This window comes from Nomascus leucogenys, chromosome 2 (assembly GCF_006542625.1).
Source record: "Nomascus leucogenys isolate Asia chromosome 2, Asia_NLE_v1, whole genome shotgun sequence".
Classification (NCBI taxonomy): Eukaryota; Metazoa; Chordata; class Mammalia; order Primates; family Hylobatidae; genus Nomascus; species Nomascus leucogenys.
In genome coordinates, this window is record NC_044382.1 from 21,419,478 (window position 1) to 21,444,159 (window position 24,682).

Genomic DNA, 24,682 nt, shown 5'->3' on the forward strand with positions numbered 1-24,682 from the left:
ATGTCTGGTACAGGGGAGACGTTCAGTAAATAAAAGACCCCAATTTGTTCTCAAGCCATGAATATTCTGCAAATTAACGCAGAGTTCTGGTTTACTAATTAATCTACTGTGCATTTGTTGATTTGAATCAGTCCTCAGGGTCAGACAGTCCTGGAAGGGGGAATAGAAAAATTGGCAACTGAGGTTATAAATCTGCAGACCAGACTTTGAACAGCCAATGAAAAGGGCCTTGACTGACACAGGAGCTTTCTCCCTTTCCTTTGAAAAGTGTTTGTCCTTTCCTGGTGGCCTAGTGGTTAGGAAAAAAGAAAAAAAAAGTTCTAAGAAAATAAAAATATTTCATAAACCTCATTACCCAGAGATGAGCATTCTTAAAATATGTATGATTTGTTTAGGTATGTGAATGCATACATGTATATTTAACAATTTGAGTCATATTACTGTGTTGCTTTTTTTCTTAATATATCAGTAACTTCAACTTATTTCCTTCAATATTTTGAAGGAATGGCTACATTTAATGGCCATTGATATAATTCATTTAGTTGTATATACTTGGTTATCTTAAATTGTTTACAAACTCACAATTATGAACAATTCTAAAGATACCATCCTTTTTTTTTTTTTAATCTTCGAGACAGTCTCACTCTGCCGTCCAGGCCAGATTGCAGTGGCGCAATCTCAGCTCACTGCAACCTCTACCTCCGGGGTTCAAGCCATTCTCCTGCCTCAGCCTCCTGAGTATCTGGGATCACAGGCGTGGGCCACCACACGCCCGACTAATTTTTGTATTTTTAGTAGAGATGGGGTTTCACCATGTTGGCCAGGCTGGTCTTGTACTCCTGACCTCACGTGATCCACCCACCTCGGCCTCCCAAAGTGCTGGGATTCCAGGTGTGAGCCACCGTGCCCAGCCCACCATCCTTATACATAACATCGTGTGAGCTACTGCTGAGCATTTTGTTAGGATGAATACTTAGTAACTGAAGGGTCAATGAGTGTAAATATTTTAAAAGGCATCTGCTATATAGTGGCAAACTATTCTCAAGGAAAGTTGATCCGTGTGCATCTACCTGTGTGAAGCCTGTTCCTTGTACCCTCATGAATACTCCTGTATCCCAGCCTGGGCAACATAATGACACCTCATCTCTATAAAAATAAAAAAAAAATTATCCAGGTATGGTGTTGTGCGCCTGTCATCCCAGCTTCTCGGGAGGCTGAGGCAGGAAGATTGCTTGAGCCTGGGAGGCTGAGGCTGCAGTGAGCTGTGATCGCACCACTGCACTCCAGCTTGGGTGACAGGCAAAGACCCTGTCTCAATAATAATAATAAAATTATTCCATTCAGAAATAGTCTTCATCAACTTGAGATGAAAAATTTTAAAAATTTTACCTCATTCTTTGAATGTGTATTTCATTGATTACTGGTAAGGCCAGATACTTTTCCATGTGTGTTAACATTGTATTTTTTTATGTTGTGAATTTTCTTTCATGTCTTGTCTTTTGGTATGTCTATCATTTTCGCTTTGCTTTGAAAATGTGCTTTATAGATTGCTTCCTGCAAATACCCTCAATTTTCAGTTTGGTGTTATGTAGGGAGGGGAGTGTTTAACATAGCTTTTATCCATTTCTTTTCTATTCCCCTCGGTGGGGAGTATTTCTCTTTCTGCCCTTCTTATGTGAGTTTAACAAGGGGATAGAGAAAACATTTGTGAAGCTGTGCTGAAATCATCAATATTCCTTCTCTATAACTTTGAGAAGGAATATTCCTTCTCAAAAAACTCAGTGTTTTTTGAATTCTTATGCTTCTATTATTTGCTCATGATAACAAGAAAGGCAGGTAAAGTAGCTATGATCCCATCACATAGATGGGATAAAATAAAGATTGAGAAAAATGGCTTGCACTAGATAATTCAGGGGTGGAGAAGGGACAAGGATCCCTGTCTTTTAACTTCCCCCAGCCCCAAGTTTTTCTTCCTTGATAGTGTGGGGTAACAAACCAGGTCACTTCAATTTGTCTCAAACAAATGCAAAGAATGCAATACTGCTCAAGCTTCCCAGCTTTAAATATGTTGCAGACTTCCTCTGTCACCTCCTAGATATCTTACGAGTACCCTGTGCCCAAACCTTCTCAGAAGTTAATATTTTGTTAACTTTCCTTTGGTTCATGGAATGACTAAGTTTTGGACTATTTCTTGAGGAATGGGAGACTTATAAAAACTAGCATTTCCTGTCTCACAGAATGTCTAGGCTTTTATTTGTTAAACACTCGGCATTTGACAGACTGAGATTTCTATCAGTCCCAAGGAAATGGTGTTCACCAGAACAGGGAAGGAATTCACAGTCTTCTAAGTGAAAACACATGCCAGACTTTGGAGTGAGAGGCGGGATGCCTGCAGGATGACAGCAGCAGTGGAGCAGACACATTCAGATGTCACTTGCTGGGTTTTCTCCCTAAAAGGAAATCACTGGGGAGGATCTCCTCTGTTTAGCCTCTGCAGGCCAAAAAAGAAAATGTGTGTGCTCTACAGTATCTGAGTTCTCTCTGAGGTGAGTCAAAGAACCCAACCACCATTAGCTGCCTTTTTTTTTTTTTTTTTTTTTTTTTTTGAGGCGGAGTCTTGCTCTGTTGCCCAGGCTGGAGCGCAGTGGCATGATCTCAGCTCACTGCAACCTCCACCTCTTGGGTTCAAGCAATTCTTCTGCCTCAGCCTGCCAAGTAGCTGGGATTACAAGTGCCCGCCACCACGCCTGGCTAATTTTTGTGTTTTTGGTAGAGTTGGGGTTTCACCATGTTGGCCAGGCTGGTCTCAACCTCCTGACCTGAGGTGATCCTCCTGCCTTGGCCTTCCAAAGTGCTGGGATTACAGGCATGAGCCACCGCGCCCGGCCCCACCATTAGCTTTTAATCACCGTTTTCAGAAGGAGGTTGGTGGCATGTGGGGGCCGGGCTGGGGTGGCTTCCTCAGCATGACGTCTGTGCAGATGAGGCTCTGCATCGTGCTCCAAAAATACTTAACATGTTTTGCCAGAAGAGAGGCCACCTTCTGCCCTCCGCTGAGGATTTGAGTCCTTTTGCCGTTGGTGAGAACACCAAAGAGGACCGCCGGAATGCGAGTTCAAAAGCAGATTTCAATCCTAAATCTCTTAAACAGTCAGCATTGGCTTGTCTCACTAGAATACCCTGTTTCTCTTCTTCCTGAATTCTTCCCCTGCCTGCCCCCAAAATGTGAAGGTTGCTGAAATCAACTTGAAAGGAGACAGCACATGCCTTTTGTTTCTCCGCTCTCCCCCTATTTCTCTTCCTTCCTGCTCCCTGCATAATCTGAATTCTCTGAAGGCAGGGGTCCTGTCTTACTCATCTTGATGTTCATCGTGACTAGTACTGGTTTTTAACAATTACAGAATAACATATAAGCTCATTCACCTTTGTTAGAACACTACAGAAAAGGCTGAAGTCTTCTTTCTCTCCCACTCTATTCTACCTCATCTCTCTTCAGAGGTTGCCACCATGATAAACTAGGTAGACATCATTCCAGACATTTTCAGAAGAGTTTTATATGGTTTTGTTATGTGCATTTAAAAAAAGCCATCATCCTGCGTGAACTGTAGTGCAACTTGCTTCATCCAATCGACTGTGCCTATGATCCGTCCACACTGATGCATCAAGATCTAATTTTGCCTTTTCATTATGTATTAAGTACATACGTGATATGCAATAACCTGGCATTTTATTTAATCAATGCTTTACTATTAGATGTTTGGGTTGTTTCTAGTTTTTGCTTTAACAAACAATGTTACATAAGCATCTAGTGTTCCGTTAAGTGTTTCTTTAGCAAAAATATCCAGAAGTGAACTGGCTCACAGAGTATGTGGAGTTTTAATTTTCAGAGGCAAAGTAACAGATTCTTGATATCTAGCAGGGGCACAGTAGATATTTGTTTAAATAAGCAGACGACTTGTTGGCAGGATACGATACAGGGTACAGAAGAAACACTCAGGCCTGAGAGTCAGCAAATCTCATTCCAGACCTGCTGTTGCTATTAATATTAACCAGTTTTTGGGTATTCGACATTCTCTTCCCTTCTCTGAGCCTCAGTTTTCTGACCTGTACAACGAGGGGGTTTGGTCAAATGCTCTCAAGCTCCTGTCAGGGATCAGAGCCCATTCATTATATAAGATTGGTACCTGAGGGGTCCCCAGCCGCTCGATCAGAGGGACCAGGTGGAGCGGGGCATACTTGGCTTCCAGACGTTTCATCCGGACCTCCAGGCGCTCCCCCTCTGCAAAAGGAGTCGCAGAGCAGAAAATGAGACTCAGGGCACACGGGGCAACTGGGGAAGGAAAAACTCTCAAAGGACCTGATGATGTATCTGCATTCCAAAAATGGGATGGTGTGTGTGGAACTGCTCTCCTTCATTCTGGAAAGCGTGTGTAGTTTTTACAAGGAAAAATGTTCTATGATTTGTCCCACAATGGAATCGTCTGCCTTCTAGACTATCTCTAGTATAGTGGTTTAATATATTAATATATATATTTAAATTCCAAGTCTAGATACCACTATACTAGAGATATGTTAGAAGGAATAAGGGACAGGGCCTGGAGTGTCATTTCTATAATCTTATAAGGAATTTGTTGAATTAGAATGAATGACAGAATCAAAGATAATAGGCCTCAGAGTCTGTCTGGTTGGTCATGAGGTCAGTAGGCTCAATGCAAGTGGCTAGATCCATCTTCCAATTCGTGATTCTATGGCTATTCAATAGGTGTCCAAAGCTCTAACCTTCCCCCTTGCTGACTAGATCTGAGTTGACTGGGATTAGGAAGTGAGAATAAGGTTCCAACGCTGGTTGGCTATTCAGCTGCTGTAGTGGTTTCTTACCTTTGATGTAGACTCTAGGCAAGATGTTTTGGAAGGGTGCAGCATGGAGCAAATCGCAGACCTCCTCCTGAGACTGCAGAGATGGGGGTAAAGAAAGAGAAAGCAATTTTCATTTTAAACCAGGAAGATTTTTCATTCCTAAAAACCTGAGCACTGGAGTTAGCTAGACCTGGGTTCAAATCCTGGCTCTTCTACTCACTGTGACCTTGGGCAAGTTACTTAGCTTCTCTGAGTCTCTTTATCTATCTGCAAAATGAGGATGAGAACAGTACCTATTTTAATGGGTTGTGAGGATCAAACGAGAAAATGCATAACCTTGTGGAATAGTCACAGGTACATAATGAGAGCTCAATACATTTTTACTATAATCTTATCAGGAATTTGTTGAATTAGGATGGATTACACAGAATCAAATACATGATGGGCCTCAGTCTGTGTCTGTTTGGTTGTGAGGTTTGTAGGCTCAAGGCAGGTGGCTAGGTCAGTCTTCCAGTCTACAAATCTAGGACTCTGTGTAAAGGCCTATGTCTGATTGGTTTTCTCCACACCAGACATCAACTAGCAAGAAAAGAGGGACGAGAACCCAGGCCAGATTGGTTTCAATGGTTACTTGTTATGTGTAAAGATAAACTTAAAAGCAAACATACAATGGCTGGAGGGGAAGCTTGGTTAGGGCAAGATGGGAGATAGGTCTCATGGGCTTACTGTCCTGGGACATGCTCACAATCCCTGGATTTCAGAACAAAGGGGAGGGAAGGAGTCTGGAGAAGCTATCCTCTGCTGGGGTTTGCTTTCTCTTCAACTGTGGGCATTTGGATTAGGTAGGATCCAGGCTCCATTTCAAACTCTGATACTTTGGGATTCTAAGCATCTGAGAAAATAAAGATTGCAGGTGTCCTTGCCTTCCTCTACCCCAGGCATGGATGGAACACTGCCAATCCAGGACTCTGAAAGGCCAGCTGTTCAAGAGGGGAACCCCAACTCCTGTTTAACTGCAGATCAGTCCTAGAAATGAGGCTACCAGAGGAAGAACACTCTGCAGACCCTTCACAGCAGCCTGATCTGACTGTCATTCTCAGTTTCTTATCCAGAGGGGAAAATTTCCCCTCACCATTTTTTTTTTTTTGTGAAACGGAGTCTCATTCTGTTGCCCAGGCCGGAGTGCAGTGGTACAATCTCGGCTCACTGCAGCCTCTGCCTCTTGTATTCAAGCGATTACTCCTGCCTCAGCCTCCTGAGTAGCTGGGACTACAGGCGCTCGCCATCATGCCTGGCTAATTTTTTTTTTTTTTTTACCTACAATATGATAGCATTTATTTACATCTGAAAACATGTACAATAATGATATGTATTGTTCAGTGATACATACGTATGAAGTGAAATAATAAAGAAATTCATGGGAGTGAGAACTACCAAATCCAGAGTAGTGGTTATGTCTCAGTGGAAAGGGAGGGCAAGGTAGTATGTGGTGGGAAAAACACAACTTTCATTCTATTTACAATGTTTTCTTTCTTAAGCTGGTGATTGGATATATAGGTCCGTATTATTTCACTCTGTTTATCATTTTCTGTGTTTGAACCTGGCTAATTTTTGTATTTTTAGTAGAGATGGGGTTTTGCCATGTTGGCCAGGCTGGTCTCGAACTCCTGACCTCAGGTGATCCGCCTGCCTTGGTCTACACAAGTGCTGGGATTACAGGTGTGAGCCACTGCGCATGGCCCTTTCCTCCTCTCTTAAGTGAGGTGTTTGTTTCTCTCCTTTCTAGTAAATCCCATAACCTGGCCTTCATTGCTGTGTCTAAGCTTAGATCCTTTGATTCATCATATAACCTGAAAACTTTGCTTACTGATCATTCAGGCTAATCTTTCATATTCACATGGTGAATTACATTGGGTGAATTTGAATGACGAATCAGCCTTGCATACCTGAAATAAACCCACTTGATTATATTATCCTTTTGATGTATTGCTCGATTTTATTTGCTAACATTTTGTTGAGGATTTTTGCTCTGTATTCATGAGGGATACTGATTTGTAGTTTTATTTTCAAATGCCTTAGGTTTTGGTATTAAGGTAATGTTGACCTCAAAAGATGGGGAGAGTTCCCCGTGTTTGTATTTTTTTGGAGACAAAACCACCTTTCCAAAATTATAACAGGGGACATTATGACAGTGAAAGAAATCAGACCTAATGAACCTCATTTTGCTTCTAACCTGGAAGCTGTTCTTGTTCATTCCTGGGCATAGGCCGAACTAACTTGGGGCATGAATTCGGTTCATGGTTTGTCTCTGAAACAAAATTGATCATAGCCCTTTCCTGAAAAGACCCCTTTCTTGCCTGAGGACCAGTCCGCCTTTGCAGGACTAACAAATTAGCTACAAGATTAGAAATTACAGTTTAAGGGTCACGCAGCCTCTGGCTCCAAGAGTCTGAACCTCCCCAATTGCCCCTGGTGATAACATCATTATTTTAAAACCCAAGATCAGTGCTTGAGATATTTTTCAGACCCTGCACTCCAGTGGATCAGCTGACACCATCCAGACTGGTAATCTGGCTCAAGGAGTTCTGCCATCTCACCCAGGAACAGAAAACAGCAAGAGAAAATCACTTCGACCCTCTATGATTCCAACTCCAAACTGACTAATCAGCACTCCACACTTCCTAAGCTCCTACCTGTCAAATTATCTTTAAAAACTCTGATTCCCGAATGCTAGAGGAGACTGATTTGAGTAATAATGAAACTCCAGTCTCCTGCATGGCCGGCTCTGCATGCATTACTCTTTGTCCCTTGCAATTCGCTTGTCTGGATAAATGGGCTCTCTCTGGGCAGTGGGCAAGGTGAACCTGCTGGGTGGTTACAGAGGAGACCATGTAGAATTGGTACTATTTCCTCCTTAAATATTTGATGGAATTCACAAGTGAAACCATCTGTGTCTGGTGTGCGTTTTTTTGCTTTTTGTTTTTGAGACAGGGTCTTGCTCCCTTGCCAGGGCTGGAATGCAGTAGTGTAATCATGGCTCACTAGCCTTGACCTTCTGGGTTCCGGTGATCCTCCCATCTCAGCCTCCTGAATAGCTGGGACTACAGGTAAGTGCCACCAACCTGGCTAATTTTTTTTGTAGAGACAGAGTTGGGAGTTTTCTTTGTTAGAAGTTTATTTTATAAGTAGGAATGATATTTCTTTAATAGATACAGTACTATTCAGCTTATCAATTTTTCTTGTGAGTTTTGGCGGTTTGTGTCTCTTAAGGAATTGGCTCCTTTCATTTAAGTTTAATTTATGGGTTTGTTACATATTTGTCTTTAGAACATTTTTATTGTCCTTTTAATTTTTGTGGGTTCTGTAGTAATGTCCCACTTTCATTCCTGGTCATTTGTGTCTTCTCTTTTTTTCTCGGCTAGAGGTTTATCAGCGTTAATGATTTTTTTCTCCCCATAAAACCAGCTTTTAGTTTCAATATTACTGGTTTCTTTTTTCTTTCTTTCTTTTTTTTTTTTTTTTTTTTTTTGAGACAAGGTCTCATTCTGTTGCCCAGGCTGGAGTACAGTGGCATGAACATGACTCACCTCAACCTCAACCTCCCAGGACTCAGTTGATCCTTCCACCTCAGTCTCCCCAGTAGCTGGGACTATAGGTACACACCACTACACCCAGCTAAGTTTTGTATCTTTTGTAGAGATGGGGTCTCACCATGTTGCCCAGGCTGGTCTTGAACTCCTGGGCTCAAGCCGTCTGCCTGCCTTTGCCTCTCGAAAGTGCTGGGATTACAGGCATGAGCCACCGCGCCTGGTCTCAATGTTAACTGGTTTCTGTTCCTTACTAATTCATATCTTTTCTTCTGCTTGCATTAATTTGTTCTTGTTTCTCTGGTTTCTTTTTTATTTTTTAAATAATTGAAATAAAGATTTTTATAATAGGGATGGGGGATCTCACTGTTGCCTAGACTGGTCTCAAACTCCTGGGCTCAAGCAATCAATCCTCCTGCCTCGACCTCCCAAAGTGCTGGGATTATAGGCACGTGCCATTGCTCTAGTTTCTTAAAGTGGAGGCCTAGATTACTGATTTGATACCTTTATTCTTTTCTAATAGAACATTCAGGGTATTCTTCCATAACTCCAGCAATCAAGAGCTCATTTCTTCTGGAGGCAGCCCAATCCACTTTTGAACAACTCTAATGGTTAGAAAGTTTAGTTTGGTATTGAGCCAAGGCTGCTTTCCAATAGTTTCCAGTCTAGATCCTTGTTTTGTTCTTTAGAGTATCACTGAATGTATTTTTCAAGCTAGTATCTTTAGCTCTTTTATCTCTATTCTTCCCCTAAGGGTCAAGCACTTTGTAAGAGTTTTCTACATCTCTCTCCATTTCCTAGTCTTCACTGTCCTTCCTCAGCAAACAGAAATATCATGCCTAGTCATACCATGCCATGGTAATGTCTCTAGCAAAGATTACCAAGGACTGCACTGTCACCAACTTCAGTGCATACCTTTCAGTCTTCATCCTATATGGTGTCTCTAAAGTATTAGGCACTGTCCTCCTCAGCTCCTATGACAAGGTGTGCCTTTGTTTCCACCATTTTGGCTTCTATTTTTCAGAATCTTTGCAGATTTTATCTCTGATCATCCCCTAAATGTTGTTGTTGTTGTTGTTGTTTTCTTATTCTGTTGTCCTGGTTTGTCTCATCTACTCCCATGACTTGAAACACCATTCACTGTCCACCATTAATCAAACCTGTTTTCATCCAGACTTTTCTCCAAAGCTCCGGACCTGGGTATCCAACTCCTTGTTGGATGTTCCCACTTGAATATTCCACAGCTCAATGTTTCTAAAGCTGACCACCTTCTCCCCCTTATCACCTGGGGTTCCTTGCTCACAGAATGGCACAATCAACTCCTCATCTGCCCAGGCCTAAACCCTGGGGTGCATCTTCTCTTTCTCCTATGAAGAGTGATTAGTCTGTCCTGCTGATTCTCATGTATGATTCTTTCCACGTTTCTCCACACCAACCACCACAACACTAAGAGCTCCATAAGGGTAGGGATGGCGTCTCTATTTCTGCCTCTCATCTCCAGTGCCCTGCATGTAATAATTTCTCAATAATTTATTAAATGTCTAAACATTTGTTACTCTATAAATATTTCTTAGATGAGTAAATAAATTTGTCTACATGACAGTCCTCCAAGTATGAGAATGCTACTATTACATCCATTCATTCATCCAACAAATATTTATTGAGCACCAGGCACTGTTGCAGGCTTTGCAGATATGATGCTGAACAAGTTAGACTAGATCTTTGCCCTCACAGAATTTACGTTCTAGTTGACAGATAAAAACAAGTAAACAAATCACAACATTTCAGGGTAATAGGCTAGACAGTGACAGGAGTTGGGAAGGGACTACTACAAGGTAGTTAGAAAGGATCTTTTTGGCCGAGTGTGGTGGCTCACACCTGTAATCCTAGCACTTTGGGAAACTGAGGCAGGAGGACTGCCTGAGCTCAGGAGTTGGAGACCACCTTGGGGCCAACATTGGTGAAACCCCGTCTCTACTAAAATACAAAAAATTAGCCAGGCTTGGTGGTGCATGCCTATAATGCCAGCTCCTTGGGAGGCTGAGGTAGGAGAATTGCTTGAACCTGGGAGGTGGAAGTTGCAGTGAGCTGAGATTGCACCACTGCACTCCAGCCTGGGCCACAGAGCTAGACTCTCTCTCAAAACAAAAACAAAAAACTGGTTTTGTTTTTGGTTTTGTGGGACGTTTGAGTTGGTGACATTTGAATAGAGAATGGAATAAGTTGGTGACATTTGATTAGAGAATGGAATGAAGCAAGGGACCTAGCCATGTAGATATGAGGTATGGGCGTTCCAGTACAAAGGCCCTGGGGCAGGGAACAAGTTAGGGTGTAGTAGTACATACGGCAGGAGGCCCTAAAGGTAGGGAGAGACCAGATCAGGTGGTGCCTTGTAGGCATGGGGCTAAGTGTGAATTTTAAGTGTACCAAGGAGCTATTGAAGTTGTTCCAGAGGACTGGTATACATAGCCCCACTGCCAAGTGTTCTCATCCTTCACTTTTCCAAACATTTCAGATGTTCCTAGCAATGTCTTATTACTGGAAGGCTGGCCATTGCATGAACTATCAACTTTTTATTTTGTTAATATGGGTAAAGTGGTGTTGGGAGCCATCTTAGAGGATAGCGGAAGGGGAAGAGGGCTCTGGTTCTCTACAAGAGTAATGCTGCTGTTTTGTTCATTTTACGTGATGAGCTTCTTCAGATTTCTTTTGGGGAGACAGTGTTCCATTTATCCCCTTCAACGCCCCTGCCACCCCAATGCAAACTGAAACTGCAGGACCAGAGGTTCTTTGGGGGTGGTTCCTGCTGGCAAACTTCTGTGTGTGCTTTGTAATGTCATTTATCAATGAAGGTGAGAAACGAGAAGGATGCAATTTCTTAAGAGATGGAAAAGCATTTGCCTGGAAGGTCCCAGAAGATGAGCTATGTGGCTGTTTGCATGATGAGGTGGCTACACACTCTGCAATACCTTTTGTGGAAGGTGTTTGTTTGGCATTCAAGCTGAGATCATTGTGACTGATAAAAACATCCATTTTGGAGCACACAAAGGCCTGTGTAAGGGATACAAACAAGCTTCCATTGTGGGAGCCCAGGCAAAGGCTGACCTCCCTCTTGTCTGATCTTTATCTTAAAGGATCCACATTAAGCCATCCACTCTGCCTAGGAACCCATCAAGCCATGCCCTGCTGGAAAGGCTCCTTGCTGTAGCCTGTGAAGACCACCTAGCCTGGGTTCTCTCTCCACTCAGCTCCCTCCTCTCCCCTCCACTCTTACTGTTCCAGCCATAGCAGCTGTTTATTATTCAAACATGCTGTCTTATGTGCTCATCACAGAATCTTCGTCTCTGGAATGCGGTCTAATCCATCGCTTCTCCCTTACTCTCTTTGCTTAGTAAATTCCTGTGCTTTCAGATCGCAATTTAAGCATCGTTCCCTTTAGGAACACTTCCCTGACCCCAATGCCTCCCTGCTCATGTAGGTTCTTTTGTTAAATGTCCTCAAAGAACCAAGTTCTTTTCCTTTCCAGCATTTTAACTCAATCTATATTACACATTCCCATACATGACTAATTCATGAATTGTCTACTCCCCCACCACTGAGATTTAACCTCCATGAAAGTAGAGATAATGTCCATCTTTGACCACATCTTATTCCCAATAGGGAGCACAGTGCCTAATATATAATAAATGCTCAATAACTATGTAGAATTAAAGTTGAACGTCCCAGCATGTAAGGGAATTTAGCCTTAGAACACAATCTCTCCTATTTGGGGCATATGTGTTTCTCCTTATTATAACAAAGAGAGTATTATCTCTTCAATTTTACTGATTACTCTGTGAACTATATGAAGTGGTTTTAAGAATTGTCCATGTAGTGGAATTTTCAGGTGTTTTTAATTTTCTTTCCCACTCTCTTTCCCTTTGTTTTTTTCTACTTGTATGCATTTACTGTTTTCTACATTGAACATATATTACTTTAAAAAATGAACTTGAAAAAAAGAACCCTGAAAGCAACTACTTTTTCTCAACTTGAAAATAAAGAGCTTTTGGAGTCTCGTTGCTGGAATCAGAGGGGGAAGGAAATGAAATCCTGGCATGCCACTTTATCCATCAAAGAAAAATATTTGCATAGGGGCCAGGCACGGGGGCTCATGCCTGTCATCCCAGCACTTTGGGAGGCCGAGGTGGGTGGATCACCTGAGGTCAGGAGTTCAAGACCAGCCTGGCCAACATGGTGAAATCCCATCTCTACTAAAAATACAAAAATTAGCTGGGCATGGTGGCACATACCTGTAGTCCTAGCTACTTGGGAGGCTGAGGCAGGAGAATTGCTTGAACCTAGGAGGTGGAGGTTGCGGTGAGCTGAGATTGAGCTACTGTACTCTAGCCTGAGTGACAAAGTGAGACTCCGTCTCAAAAAAACAAAAAAGAAAAAAATTTGCATTGGTTTCATAAAAATAGTTTTGTTTTAGGCTACACTTAAGGACAAATGACAGATGTAGAACAAAATACAAGTATTATAAAAAAAATACAGTGGTGATGAAGTAAAAGTGAAGCTGACAAGAGGCAGGAAGTGGGAGCACAAGGGGCGGTAATTTCCTCAGTCTTTTGTCCTTTCATGGAAAGGAGTCAAGATACTAAATCCTGTTACTAAAAGCAGCAGTAGAGGTGTAAGTATATTATCTATGATTACAGGAGAAAACAACAGAAGCAGTAATATAATCAAATGTTGAAAGGAAGAGAGGGAGAGAGATACATGAGATAAAATCTCATCTTTCCAAGTAAGGAGTCAGTAAGTATTGTCTGAAGTTGCTAATTAAGAAATAGGGGGCCGGGCGTGGTGGCTCACGCCTGTAATCCCAGCACTTTGGGAGGCCGAGGCAGGTGGATCACGAGGTCAGGAGATCGAGACCACGGTGAAACCCCGTCTCTACTAAAAACACAAAAAATTAGCCAGGCGCGGTAGCAGGCGCCTGTAGTCCCAGCTACTCCGGAGGCTGAGGCAGGAGAATGGCATGAACCCGGGAGGCGGAGCTTGCAGTGAGCCGAGATTGCGCCACTGCACTCCAGCCTGGGTGACAGAGCGAGACTCCGTCTCAAAAAAAAAAAAAAAAAAGAAATAGGTTACCCTCATGAGTGTTATGGAGGTAACTGGAAGAACTGGAAACAGGATAAGCTGCCCTGGGAATTGGGAATGCAGGTGGGCAGAGGTGCAGTAGAGCCAAGTAGGATGTTTTTCATCAAAAGCTCATCTGTAGTATTTGATTTGTTATAATGTGCAATTAACAACTTGAACAAAATGAAGAGGCTGAATTAAATGGTCTCCAAGTCTCTAGAACCAAGAGTCTGTAAAATACAACCACTTTTCTCTTTAGAGAAGGAGAGGCAATGAACATTACTGAGCACTAGCGAATGAGCTAGCTGCTTTCTGTCATTCGCCTGCTGTATGCTTCTGGACAGCCCTGTGAGATAGGGCTCACTGTCCCCATCCTGTGGACAAGGACATCAAGGCTGGTAGTAAGGTGAACTTTCCTAACTAGGTCCCCACACAGATGCTTAAATAAGCAGTAAGGCTGACATTTAGATCCAGGAGCCACCCCACTTCGACACCCATTGTTTTTCCATGGCAGCCAATGCAGCCAAAGCCTTGGGAAGCTTGACTTTCCCCCTTCATTATATATACATGTCATTAAATTGCAAAGTTACCAAAAATAGAAACAGAAAATCACTTAAAACCTTAACACCTAAGAAACTTCAGCCTCACTCATATCTGACAGGATCATATCATTTGTTGACTTATTGGGTTTTTGGTTATAGCAACTAACATTCTTTAAACTTAAACTGTGGTATATATGCAGTTTGAAGAAGAACAAGAGTCTGAGCTACCTTCTTCTGTGCAAAGAAATAGGAAATTACTGATACCTTTATTCCCAACTTCCAGAGGTAGCCTCAACCCTGAATTGGTTTAAATAATTTCTTTGCAGACGGACTAATTTTTATAAATCTGCTGATGTGATTCCAAGTCTATAATTAGACCACTCACATCAGTTTGTACCCACAAATTCCTTCTTCCCTGACCCTCTTACCCCCACCCAAAGTTTTCTACTCAGTCTTATCCATCCCATAAAGCCCCATTTAAGTTTTACCTTCTAGGAGTCTTCCAAGCCCCTCCAGCCCACAGTGCCTTTGCTTTTTAAAAACTTACCAGAGCTCTTATTCATTTGGGGCTTCCACTAAGCCATCTGCAGATTGGGCTGTCTAATCTAGCCCAGGGTCCTGAAATCTGAGCTGCTGATGGAAGACCAGGGCAGTAACCCATATCTCATGTAAACATTGATGGAGAGAGAATTTTCTTGAGGGACAACCTATGCGCAGGACCTGCACGTTCTCTATATTTTTCTCGTTGGCCTGATATGAGAGGCCGGCAAGAATATAGAGAACATGTGTATAATAGGATCTAGATACCCAACAAGGTTGTACCAAATTCTGAAGACTTTCATTCTGACTTGAATAGAGTCTGAGCCAGAGATTAAGTCATTCTTTCATTTATATAGCAAATCATAGGCACAAGGCTTTCTGCAAGGTGCTGGAGTAGGTGAGGGAGACCAGAGGCACAACCCTTACCAAGATGATGACAAAAACAAGTAAATGGGCAATTCTAGTAAGTGCTACAATTGGGGTATGCCTGAGCTCTATGGGGATGCAAAGAGGAGCAACCAATTCAGACTTTTGGGGAGGATGATAGGGAAGGCTTTCTGAAGAAGGACGTTAACTTGAACCAGGGCTGAGTGTTGGACAGCTAAGGGAGAATAGTACCTGCAAAGTCCCCAAAGCAAGAGGCCATAGTAGGGCAGGGCTGAGAGCCAAGGTAGACTGAAGCTTTCAGTGCTGGAGGAAAGTGATACGAGACAGGAAGGAAGGGGTGGGCAGGAGCGGTTTGGGAAGAATCTTCTAAGCCTCTCTTAGTTTTCTGGATATTATCCTGATGGTTTTCATCAGGGAAATGGCAGAGCTGCAGTTTCACCTTCTGGTTGCAAGGGAGAAAGGACTGGGGAGAGCAAAGGGGGTGTTGGAAGAGTCCAAGCAGGAGAAAGCGGGGCCAGGAGTAGTGGCAAAGGAGATAGAAGGAAGTTAGCAGAGGCCACAGACCTGATGACTGGACATGAGGGCGGGAGGAAAAGGACCCCTGCCCAGGGCACCTGTATGACGATGGTGCCGTTCGTGGAGTCAGAGGACAGCAAGGCTGCAGGCAGGAGGAAGAAGCCAAGGTCAGATTCAGGCAAGGTAAATTTCTGATGTGTGTGGACACGGAAGAGAAGATGTCTAAAAGGCAACTAGATGTGAGGCCTGGGCCCTGCAGAGTCTGCAGAGTAGATCTGAACTTGGAAGTCAGCATGGGATGGAGGCTGACCCCAGGGGAAAGCAACTGCGCAAGTGCAAGGTTTGCACGAGTGGGTGCTTCTCAGGGTGACCAAGACCCTTCCGGAGACTTCAGTTCCTCTGACTATATGAGACCCAAGAGGAAAAAAAGCACAAATTGCTCCTTGAGTTCAAGGGAAGACATAAATTCTGAACATTTCCATGTCTACTAGCATACAACCTAAATGGATTAAAAAGACACCTTTCAAGTCAGGAATAGGGAAGATGCCACTTCTTTGCATTTGCTGCTACCTCTTTATTCCTTTCTTTAGGTCACCAAATATCTATTCAGTGCTTGCTCTGTGATCTGGCAGACAACTCAAAGGCACAGAGATGAAGACGACATGTTCCATGGAGCCAGGGAGGGGCCTGGATGCTGCGAGAAACACTACAACAGGTAGAGCTCTATAAAAACAAGATTTCAATGAAGTTTATCATCTAGTGGAGAGGAGATCCAAGGACACCCGTGACTGAGAAATAAAACAGAATCAACTGGGTGCAATAGGAGAAGTTGCTGACAAAGGGCTTTGGAGACTGAGAAGAGAGAGAACCACCACCAAGTTCCTTGCAGAGAAATGCATTTGATAAAACGTGTGTTGAATAAAAGGACCAGGGGTTTGTGGAGGATGAGGAAATGATGGCTGTGAGATGGCCCTGAGAAGGAGGGGCAGGGTTTTGAACTGGGAGGAAAGGTGCCATCCTATTCAGAAGGAGGATGAAATCAGGGATAAAATGAGGTGGCTGATATGAAAGGAGTAGGGCATCCTTGGCTTGGGCTTGTGAGGAGTGTGGGCCACAGCACTATTGGCAGTCAGGAGCCAGGCTTTCAGTTCTAACAGGGCTTAGAGAAAAGGCCGATTCAAGTCTCTTTGCTCATGGCAAGAGGAGGAAAGGGGGTTCTTGGTAACCGAGGACCTGCTTCTTAAGCGTTGGAGACTTTGCATTCATTACCACTTTTAACACTAAGAACTCTTTGAGGTAGCTCCTTAGTCCCAGCACTTTTCAGGTGTGGAAACTAAGGCTTAGAGAAGGAGTGTCCCATCTTTTGGCTTCCCTGGGCCATACTGGAAGAAGAATTGTCGTGGGCCACAGATAAAAATAAAATACACTAACGACAGCTGATGAGCTAAAAAAAAAAAAAAAAAAAAAAATCGCAAAAAAACTCAACGTTTTAAGAAAATTTGTGAATTTGGGTCGGGCTGCATTCAAAGCCATCCTGGGCCATGGGTTGGATAAGCTAGGCTTAGAGAATATAACAGAGTCTCATAGCTATCCAGTATAGAGGGAAGACTTGAACCCAAGATTTCTGAATCCAAAGATACATGGTTTCCAGTGGAGACCATGGAAATCAACCTGAAATCAGGCTGAGAGAGCCTCATGCAACTCACCCTGCCCTTCCCCTTGGCCTCATTCTGTGTAAGAGTCTCCAGACTTAATGACACCAGTTCTTTGATAGGTATGGTGTCTCCCTTTGGACACAGGCAGAGTATAAGTAAATAGAGTAATACTTCTTATTAAATGAAGAAATGGGTGATAAACCAGAGCTATGGCCTCTCAGGATTGTCTTGCTGCCAAAGGCCTGGTCTCATCTCCGAGTGGCCATTGGGCCCACCAGGCAATCATCTTCTTTAATATCAACCTCACTGTGTTCTACTTGATGGTCTTATAGCCCTAGATGGGACAAAGGCATGAGGATTCCTGGGTGCCTTTAACAAGTTTCAAGTTGGGAATGCTGACTTTAAAACTCCAAGTGGCCACTTAGAATCTTCTGGGTAGTAAATGTCCCTAGCATGAGTTTCCCTTACTCGTCATTAGGCAGCAGACTCTGCCCCCTAGAATGAGTCTCCTTCAGAACCATAATGGTGCTGGGAGGGAGAGGCTGGGCTTGCAATGCAGTCGATGTTTCAGCAAAGACCCCAGGAACTAACTATGTTTATTACAAGTGACTGGAATGTGCAATCAGCAAATTCACAGACAGGAAATAAAAATGAATTAAGTTAGCAATTTAATTGGAATAGAGACCCACAGTCCTCCTTTCCCCATGCTGCCTTGAAAAAGGAACAGCTAACTGGGGAGCCCTATCTAGTTAGTGTCCTGGGCTTTGCTGCATTGCCTTGCTGTACAGGACTGTGCATCTGACCAGGTGGAAGTGGGCATTTCGGGAGGAAAGCTGCTGCCCAGATACCAAAGCAGGACAAATGCCAGCACCTGCAATGCTGGAACAACGGGCAGTTTCCAGGGGTCTCAGATCATTGCTGCTTTTGCTGGGAGACAATGATACCATCTTGTCAGGGTTTGTGCTTATTTTGGGGTTATGGGGGGAGTTTATTACCCAAGGCTGCTGGGTATAGTTTATGTAGCAAGTGTAGCCTTGGCATCACATCCTAGGGAATGCCAAGCACACTGCAGAAATCAGAGATTGTTTATAATCACTTTCTAGCAGATGTTATTCTTTAAAAATTAATATATTTAAAAAGAAAGAAGTGAAATGTCTTGAGGAAGGATACCTTTTTATGATTTCCTGAAGGCAACATGTGTGCTAGTGATGGTCCTGGGGTCACCTCATACATCAACCACTATTGAGAGGCAGCAGTGGCTTTTGGAGAGGATTCTGACACCAATTCAGGTGCAGCAGGATCGATTGACACCCATGGTGAACTAGAAAAGGGCAGTGGCATTCAAACTACAAATTTGCTGTTCTTGATTTCCAATGACCATCATCATTAATAGTCTAGTTACCTTACATGTGGTATTTGACTTGAAATTTGTCATTTTCTTCTAGGAATGCACCAAATACTTAATTCAGCCCCTAGGCAAAGACTGTCCTCTGGAAAATTACTAACTTAGATATGTTTTAATGATTGCCACTTTAGCCTCTTTTCTTTTTATTGGCTATCTTTATGTTCACTTTCAAAAAATTAGAAAATGCAGATAAATTTTTTAAAGGAGGAAAAAATGTATAACTCCACCACCCAGGAGTCATCACTGCTATAGCCTTTCCCAGAGTTTGAACTGCCCAGTTCTTCTCTGCACATACCATTTCAGCATATATTTTAAAATAAGAACAGAATATACCTACTCTTCTGTAATCTATTTTTATCATTTAGTATATACTATCAGCATCTTCCCATGTGCAGTACAAAGCTTCTATCTGGATTTTTTGGGCCTATTTTTAGTTATCCTACATCCTTTTTAAAATGATCATCCTACTCCTCAAAATTATTTGATAAACGAATATTCATTAAAGTACCAGCTCTCAGAGCATGCTCTTTCTCCCAACACATCTCAGCAACCCCATTTTAGTGGGGCCTTCTAAAGATCAGGTAACATTCCAAACCCATGGAGTGAGTCTCTCATAGAATTTCAGATACTGTGACAGAAAGTGGCACTGCTCTTTCTGGGGGGCTGAGGGGGTGTTCTTGGTGCCCTTGAATTACAAGGCCAAGGTGGTAAATGTCAACAAGGCTTAAGGTAGAAGCCAAGGACAATGGGATTCAGTCTTGCCCTGATGCAGACCTGCAGTGAACCTCAGTTTCTTTCTCTGTAACTTAACCCCCAAAGTATGCCATGTGGTTGGGTTGTGCAGCCAGGCAGGGAGTGGTAATAATAGATAAGTTGGTGGAATAGGCATGGCTGAAATCTTCTAAGCCTTGTGGGTCAAAGTTGGGAGTTTGAATTTTAAGTATAACAAGAATCCACCTGTTAGTTTTAAGCTGGAGAGTATACAATTTATAATTGTATGAAGACCCCTTTGCTGTTAATGCTAAGGCATGACCCTCTCTCGGCTCAAGCATGGAAAGGCGGTGACCCTCAGTGAGGCTGGGTTTGAGACATTTCTCTTAAACAGAGCATAGGGAGAAGGCATTCTTTGTGTGTGTGTTTGTGTGTGTGTGCGTTTCTCTGTTAGTATTCCTGAAGCAGAAGGCAAGCCTTCCCACCACGGCCAATGGGAGGAGAGTGGCTGCCAGAGGTGTTCTCTTAGGGCCTCTCACTGGCCTCTAATTTGGACTGGCCAGCTTCCCTGGCTTCATTTGCCTTTCTTGGATCTTAAACTGGTATTTCATCATGGTAAATCAAATAGGTGGTCAGCCTGTAAGTTACAGCCAAGTTTGATGCTAGCAAATGCATCTATAAATTTTTTTAATGAGGCCAGATGTAGCTCCAGGATATATGTTACCAAGAATAAATCTTACCAACTAGCAGAGTAGCTGGAAAAGACAAAAACCCTCATGACTTTCCTCCTCCTCATACATCACGACCTTGTCTGGTTTAACGCCTTTCCTTCTTAACTTTTTGATCCCCTGTTGAGGTTTTATGTCCCCCGCTTCAACTTCATATTAGGAAAAATTCTAAATATATAAAATATTTGAAGGAATAGTGAATATCCTTATACCCTTGATATACAGTCAAAATGAACATTTTGTCATATTTGCTTTAACTTTATTTTACTGAGTCATTTGGGAGTAAATGGAAGACACTGAGTCACTTCAGCCTTAAATACCTAAGCATGCAACTCCTAAAAACAAGGACATCCTCCTGTGCAACCTCAGAATTGTGATCCCCTAAATTTAAAATTTTCTTAATATGATACACGATGTAGTCAAGACTAAAATTTCCTCAATTGTTCTTAAAATGTTTCTTTTATAGCTTTTTTGTGGAACCAGGATCTAACCATGATGAGTTTTCCAAAGTGTGAATAATATGCAATTGCTATACAAAAACAACAAACTTCAACAATTCCTCCTTGGAGAACTCCCAGGAGCTTGTGCTTCTCCAGAAGTTTCTCTCTGGGAGGAGTTAATAAGTGAAAGTTATAATTCAGTAACTTTGCATGTACCAAGTGTCATGCTAATGTTTATTATTCCCACTATATGATAACTACAAGAGAAATAATCATTAGGTGATTAAGAACCGCGGTCTGTCTACTGTAAAATTGCTGTGTTGACAGTAAAGCAAAAAAGGTTTTTAGGGTCAGGATGCAAAAATATTTTACTGTAAGGAACTCACATCAGAATTCAAGGGATTCATGTTTTATTTTTGCATTACTTTCTGTCTTAATTTTCTCTTTGTATTATAATTTAAAACTGATGGACCATCAGTTTTAAAACTGAGGGGTTCCATCAAATATCAAAAACCTTAAGTGTTCCCAACTCACTTAGTCTATGAGGCTAACTGGAGACTTGATTTCTCTTGGCTACAGGCTACAATAAAGATTCCATGTACATATTTAAAAGAGATTCAATACGATCCTAAGAATGCCAGATTTATGCAGAATGGCATTAGACTCCACCTTTAGGGTTCTGTTCACAGCTGAGTGAAAAACTACCATTTTTAGCTGATTTCCTAAAGAGCATCATTAAGCCAGTATTTTCTTAACCTTTAACTCTGATTTTTGAGGCAACAAAAAGACAAATAACACCAATGCATTATGTTTTTCTATGGAGAAAGGAGCTGGAAATGGGAGGTCCAGACACCCCACAGGGATCGCTGCTTGGATTTTCTGGCAGGAGGGGGATGGGGAGCTGGGCCCTAACCAGAGAGCTTAGTGTTCTAAACATTCCCTTATATGGAGGCACATAATGTGTTTCCCGCATACTGATGTTAAGCCCCAAGGATACAGAGCCTGTGAAGCAGGCAAGAAATTAGGCTTCCCATTTGCACCATGACCCTCTCCCTTGCACAGAATGTACAAGCCACAGCTTCCAGCCCTCATTTGGGACTCCAGGTGCAGTGGAAAGCTCAACCGAGAGACGCTGCCTCTGCTCCTGTTCCACTGGTCCCTCACTTCAGCAGCTCTTCATAGCCCTTGCTAAATCTATCAGTAACTTAATCTTACCTGATTCTGTGTGTGATCTTTTCCTGTCAATCTATGCCTTGCTTGAATAGTGCTGTATATTACTGTGTTTCATCACCAACCCCTTCCTCAGTCCCCTGAATTATCAAGGGGATAATAGAATTATTATTCTGGATCAGAATCATGTCTGGTCAACTGGAAAAGATCTATAGCCAGGAAACTGTGGCCCAGAAAGTGGGCTTTCTCTTCCCTCAAGTATATGCCAATGACGTCCAAGGTTAGCATTTCCTAAAGTGGAAATTGGGCATACAAGGAAATGTGATTTAATCATAATGAGCCACACAGTGAGCAAGTTCTTTCCTTTTTCAGTTTCCTATCAATCTTTCTGACAACCTTAATGAGAAAGTCTCCATTTGAAACCAGCACATGTTAGCACCTAATATTTACTAATCTTGTTTTTATCAAAGAGGGAGTAGGGCTTGTGTTCAGAGATCTGGGCAGGCAGCAGCTGGAATTATATGACTTTGCTGTATTTTGATTGAATGTATTATTCTGGTTGCTTTCTAATGATGGCAAGAGATGATTTTTTTAAATGGAAGTGATAGTTTCCTTTTAAAATTAAGTTTCAGTAAAAAGATTATGTAAATAACAGAACCAGTGATCTGCAGATGTGGCAAGAACTGTGACAACTAAGCATCAATGTTAAGAGTCTGGCAGCTCTAGTCCAAGAAAATGCTTCTAGATCAGAGATCCTCCACTCTGGCTGCACATCAGAGTCAAGTGTGGAGCTTTTAAAATATCTGAGTCTGGCCAGGCATGGTAGCTCATGCCTGTAATCCCAGCACTTTGGGAGGCTGAGGCACATGGATCACAAGGTCAGGAGTTCAAGACCAGCCTGGCCAACATGGTGAAACCTGGTCTCTACTAAAAATACAAAAATTATTCAGGCATGGTGGTGGGTGCCTGTTATCCCAGCTACTCGGGAGGCTGAGGCAGAGAATTGCTTGAACCCAGGAAGTGGAGGGTGCAGTGAGCCAAGATCGTGCCACTGCACTCCAGCCTGGGTGACAGAGCAAGACTCTATCTTAAAAAAAAAAAAAAAAAAAAAAAAAAAACATATATATATAGGTCCATTCTCAAGGATTTTGTTTTCCTTGTGAGAGGCCTCAGAGATCAGAATTTTCAGCAGATTTCCAAGTGATTTAAATGAGCAGCCACAGTTGAGACCATTGCACTACCCTGCACTGCCTCCCTGGTGCTTGGCGATGTCCATTGTAGAATAATACTCAGTAGGGCAAACTGTAACATGACCCTGCCCATTGGGGGTCTCCTCACAGAAAAGTCATTGATACAGAACTACATAACCAAGGCTCTGATTTCTTGGCAGTTACTGGCAAGGCTCGAAAAATAAGCAAAAATTGAGCTGGCTTTGGATGAAGGTGATGGATTGCCTCTGTCTAGAATGGTGGTATCTTGAGGATTTTAGAGGATAAACATTACACCACGAGGAAGCTGAAATGTCCCTCCCCTGATTTATGGTTAATGAGCCCTGTGTTAGGTGCTGAGGATACACTAATGACCCTTACCTGGGAAATCTTTCCTATCATGTCTACCTCCTGTTTCTATGGATCAGTTCTTGTTTTATGCCATTTTTCACTCTATTTTGTATCTAAGCTGAGGGTCTCTGACTATAAATTTTCATCAGTAAAATTCTGAACAAAACATCAACTGATAAATGTTTATCAATCAAATCTATATAGCTGCCATTGTTAAATGGTGTGTTAATAGTTAAAAGCTTTGGGAATGGCCGGGCACGGTGGCTCATGCCTATAATCCTAGCACTTTGGGAGGCCAAGGCAGGTGGATCACTTGAGGTCAGGAGTTAGAACCAGCCTGGCCGATATGGTGAAACCCTATCTCTACTAAAAATACAAAAACTAGCCAAGCATAGTGGCAAATGCTTGTGATCCCAGCTACTTGGGAGGCTGAGGGACGAGAATCGCTTGAACCCAGGAGGTGGAGGCTGCAGTGAGCCAAGATCGTGCCACTGCACTCCAGTTTGGGCAACAGAATGAGACTCTGTCTCAAAAAAGAAAAGAAAAAAAAAAACCTCTGGGATCATCTTGCCCACCACTAGAGGAGGGCTAACCCTCTATGCTGACAACTGGCAGGTGGGTGGTGAACAGTGCCATCATGGATGGGATATGCCCTGGAGTCTCACACTCTGGCTCATGAGGGCTCTTGGTCTTGTCTGTGGAACCAGTGACTCTTACCTCTCAGACCATTTTTTCCCAAGTCCTGATACGTTCACACTAGCAGGTTTGTTTTTTAGATAAGGCCATTTCTGAAAAGATGTAAATATACTTAAGTATCATAAAGTCACACAAAGGAAGGGTATTATTGGGAGTCAAAGTGCCTCCATTCCACAAAGCGTGGATCGTTTTCAACCAAAAACATAATCTGTGTCTGGGCTGAGAGAAACACTCATACAGGAAAGCCAGAGGCATTACTTGTGGGTGCCTGGGCAAAAGGACAGGACATGCCTCTTGGGCAGCTGGAGGAGTTTTTTTCCTCAGAGTGATGGGCAAAATCATCCCAGATCAAGCACAGGTGGGTGTACGGAGTGACGGTCTGAGAGGGGTGGCTGAGATGGGGCTTTTGCTTTTTTACTTTCCATGCATTTGAATTGTGTACATTTGCTACGTATGAGTCTTTCCTTTTAAGGAAAAAAGTAATAAATATTTAGTGCAGTAAATCTAAACAATAAAGTCTAAAAAGTGAGAGACACTTCTCCCATGCCCCTGTCATCCATCACACCCCATAGAGGCAGTCACTCTTCTCACCTTGGTGAGTACTGCTTTTATAACTACTAATTTTATATGAGAAAATCTGCTAGAACATAAAAACATCTGGAAGAATATCCTTTAGAATGTGAACAGAGGTCGGCTGGGTGTGGTGGCTCATGTCTGTAATCCCAGCGCTTCGGGAGGCCGAGGTGGGCAGATCACTTGAGGTCAGGAGTTCAA

The 24,682-nt window shown here is 42.6% G+C and overlaps 2 protein-coding genes across 4 annotated transcripts in view; one reads left to right on the forward strand and one right to left on the reverse strand.

The window, feature by feature from the left end:
- CYFIP2 (cytoplasmic FMR1 interacting protein 2) overlaps positions 1-24,682 on the reverse strand; it is a 135,801-nt gene that overhangs the window by 9,272 nt on the left and 101,847 nt on the right. For all 3 annotated transcript variants that reach the window (XM_012504947.2, XM_030825898.1, XM_003268573.4), the window contains 2 exons: positions 4,879-4,951; positions 4,185-4,279 (listed from right to left, as the gene is read on the reverse strand). In XM_012504947.2, the coding sequence (XP_012360401.1) occupies positions 4,185-4,279; positions 4,879-4,951 (168 nt within the window). The remainder of the gene's footprint in view (positions 1-4,184; positions 4,280-4,878; positions 4,952-24,682) is intronic.
- Positions 1-24,682, forward strand: part of FNDC9 (fibronectin type III domain containing 9) — a 52,456-nt gene that overhangs the window by 1,584 nt on the left and 26,190 nt on the right. The gene's annotated exons all lie outside the window — the stretch shown is intronic.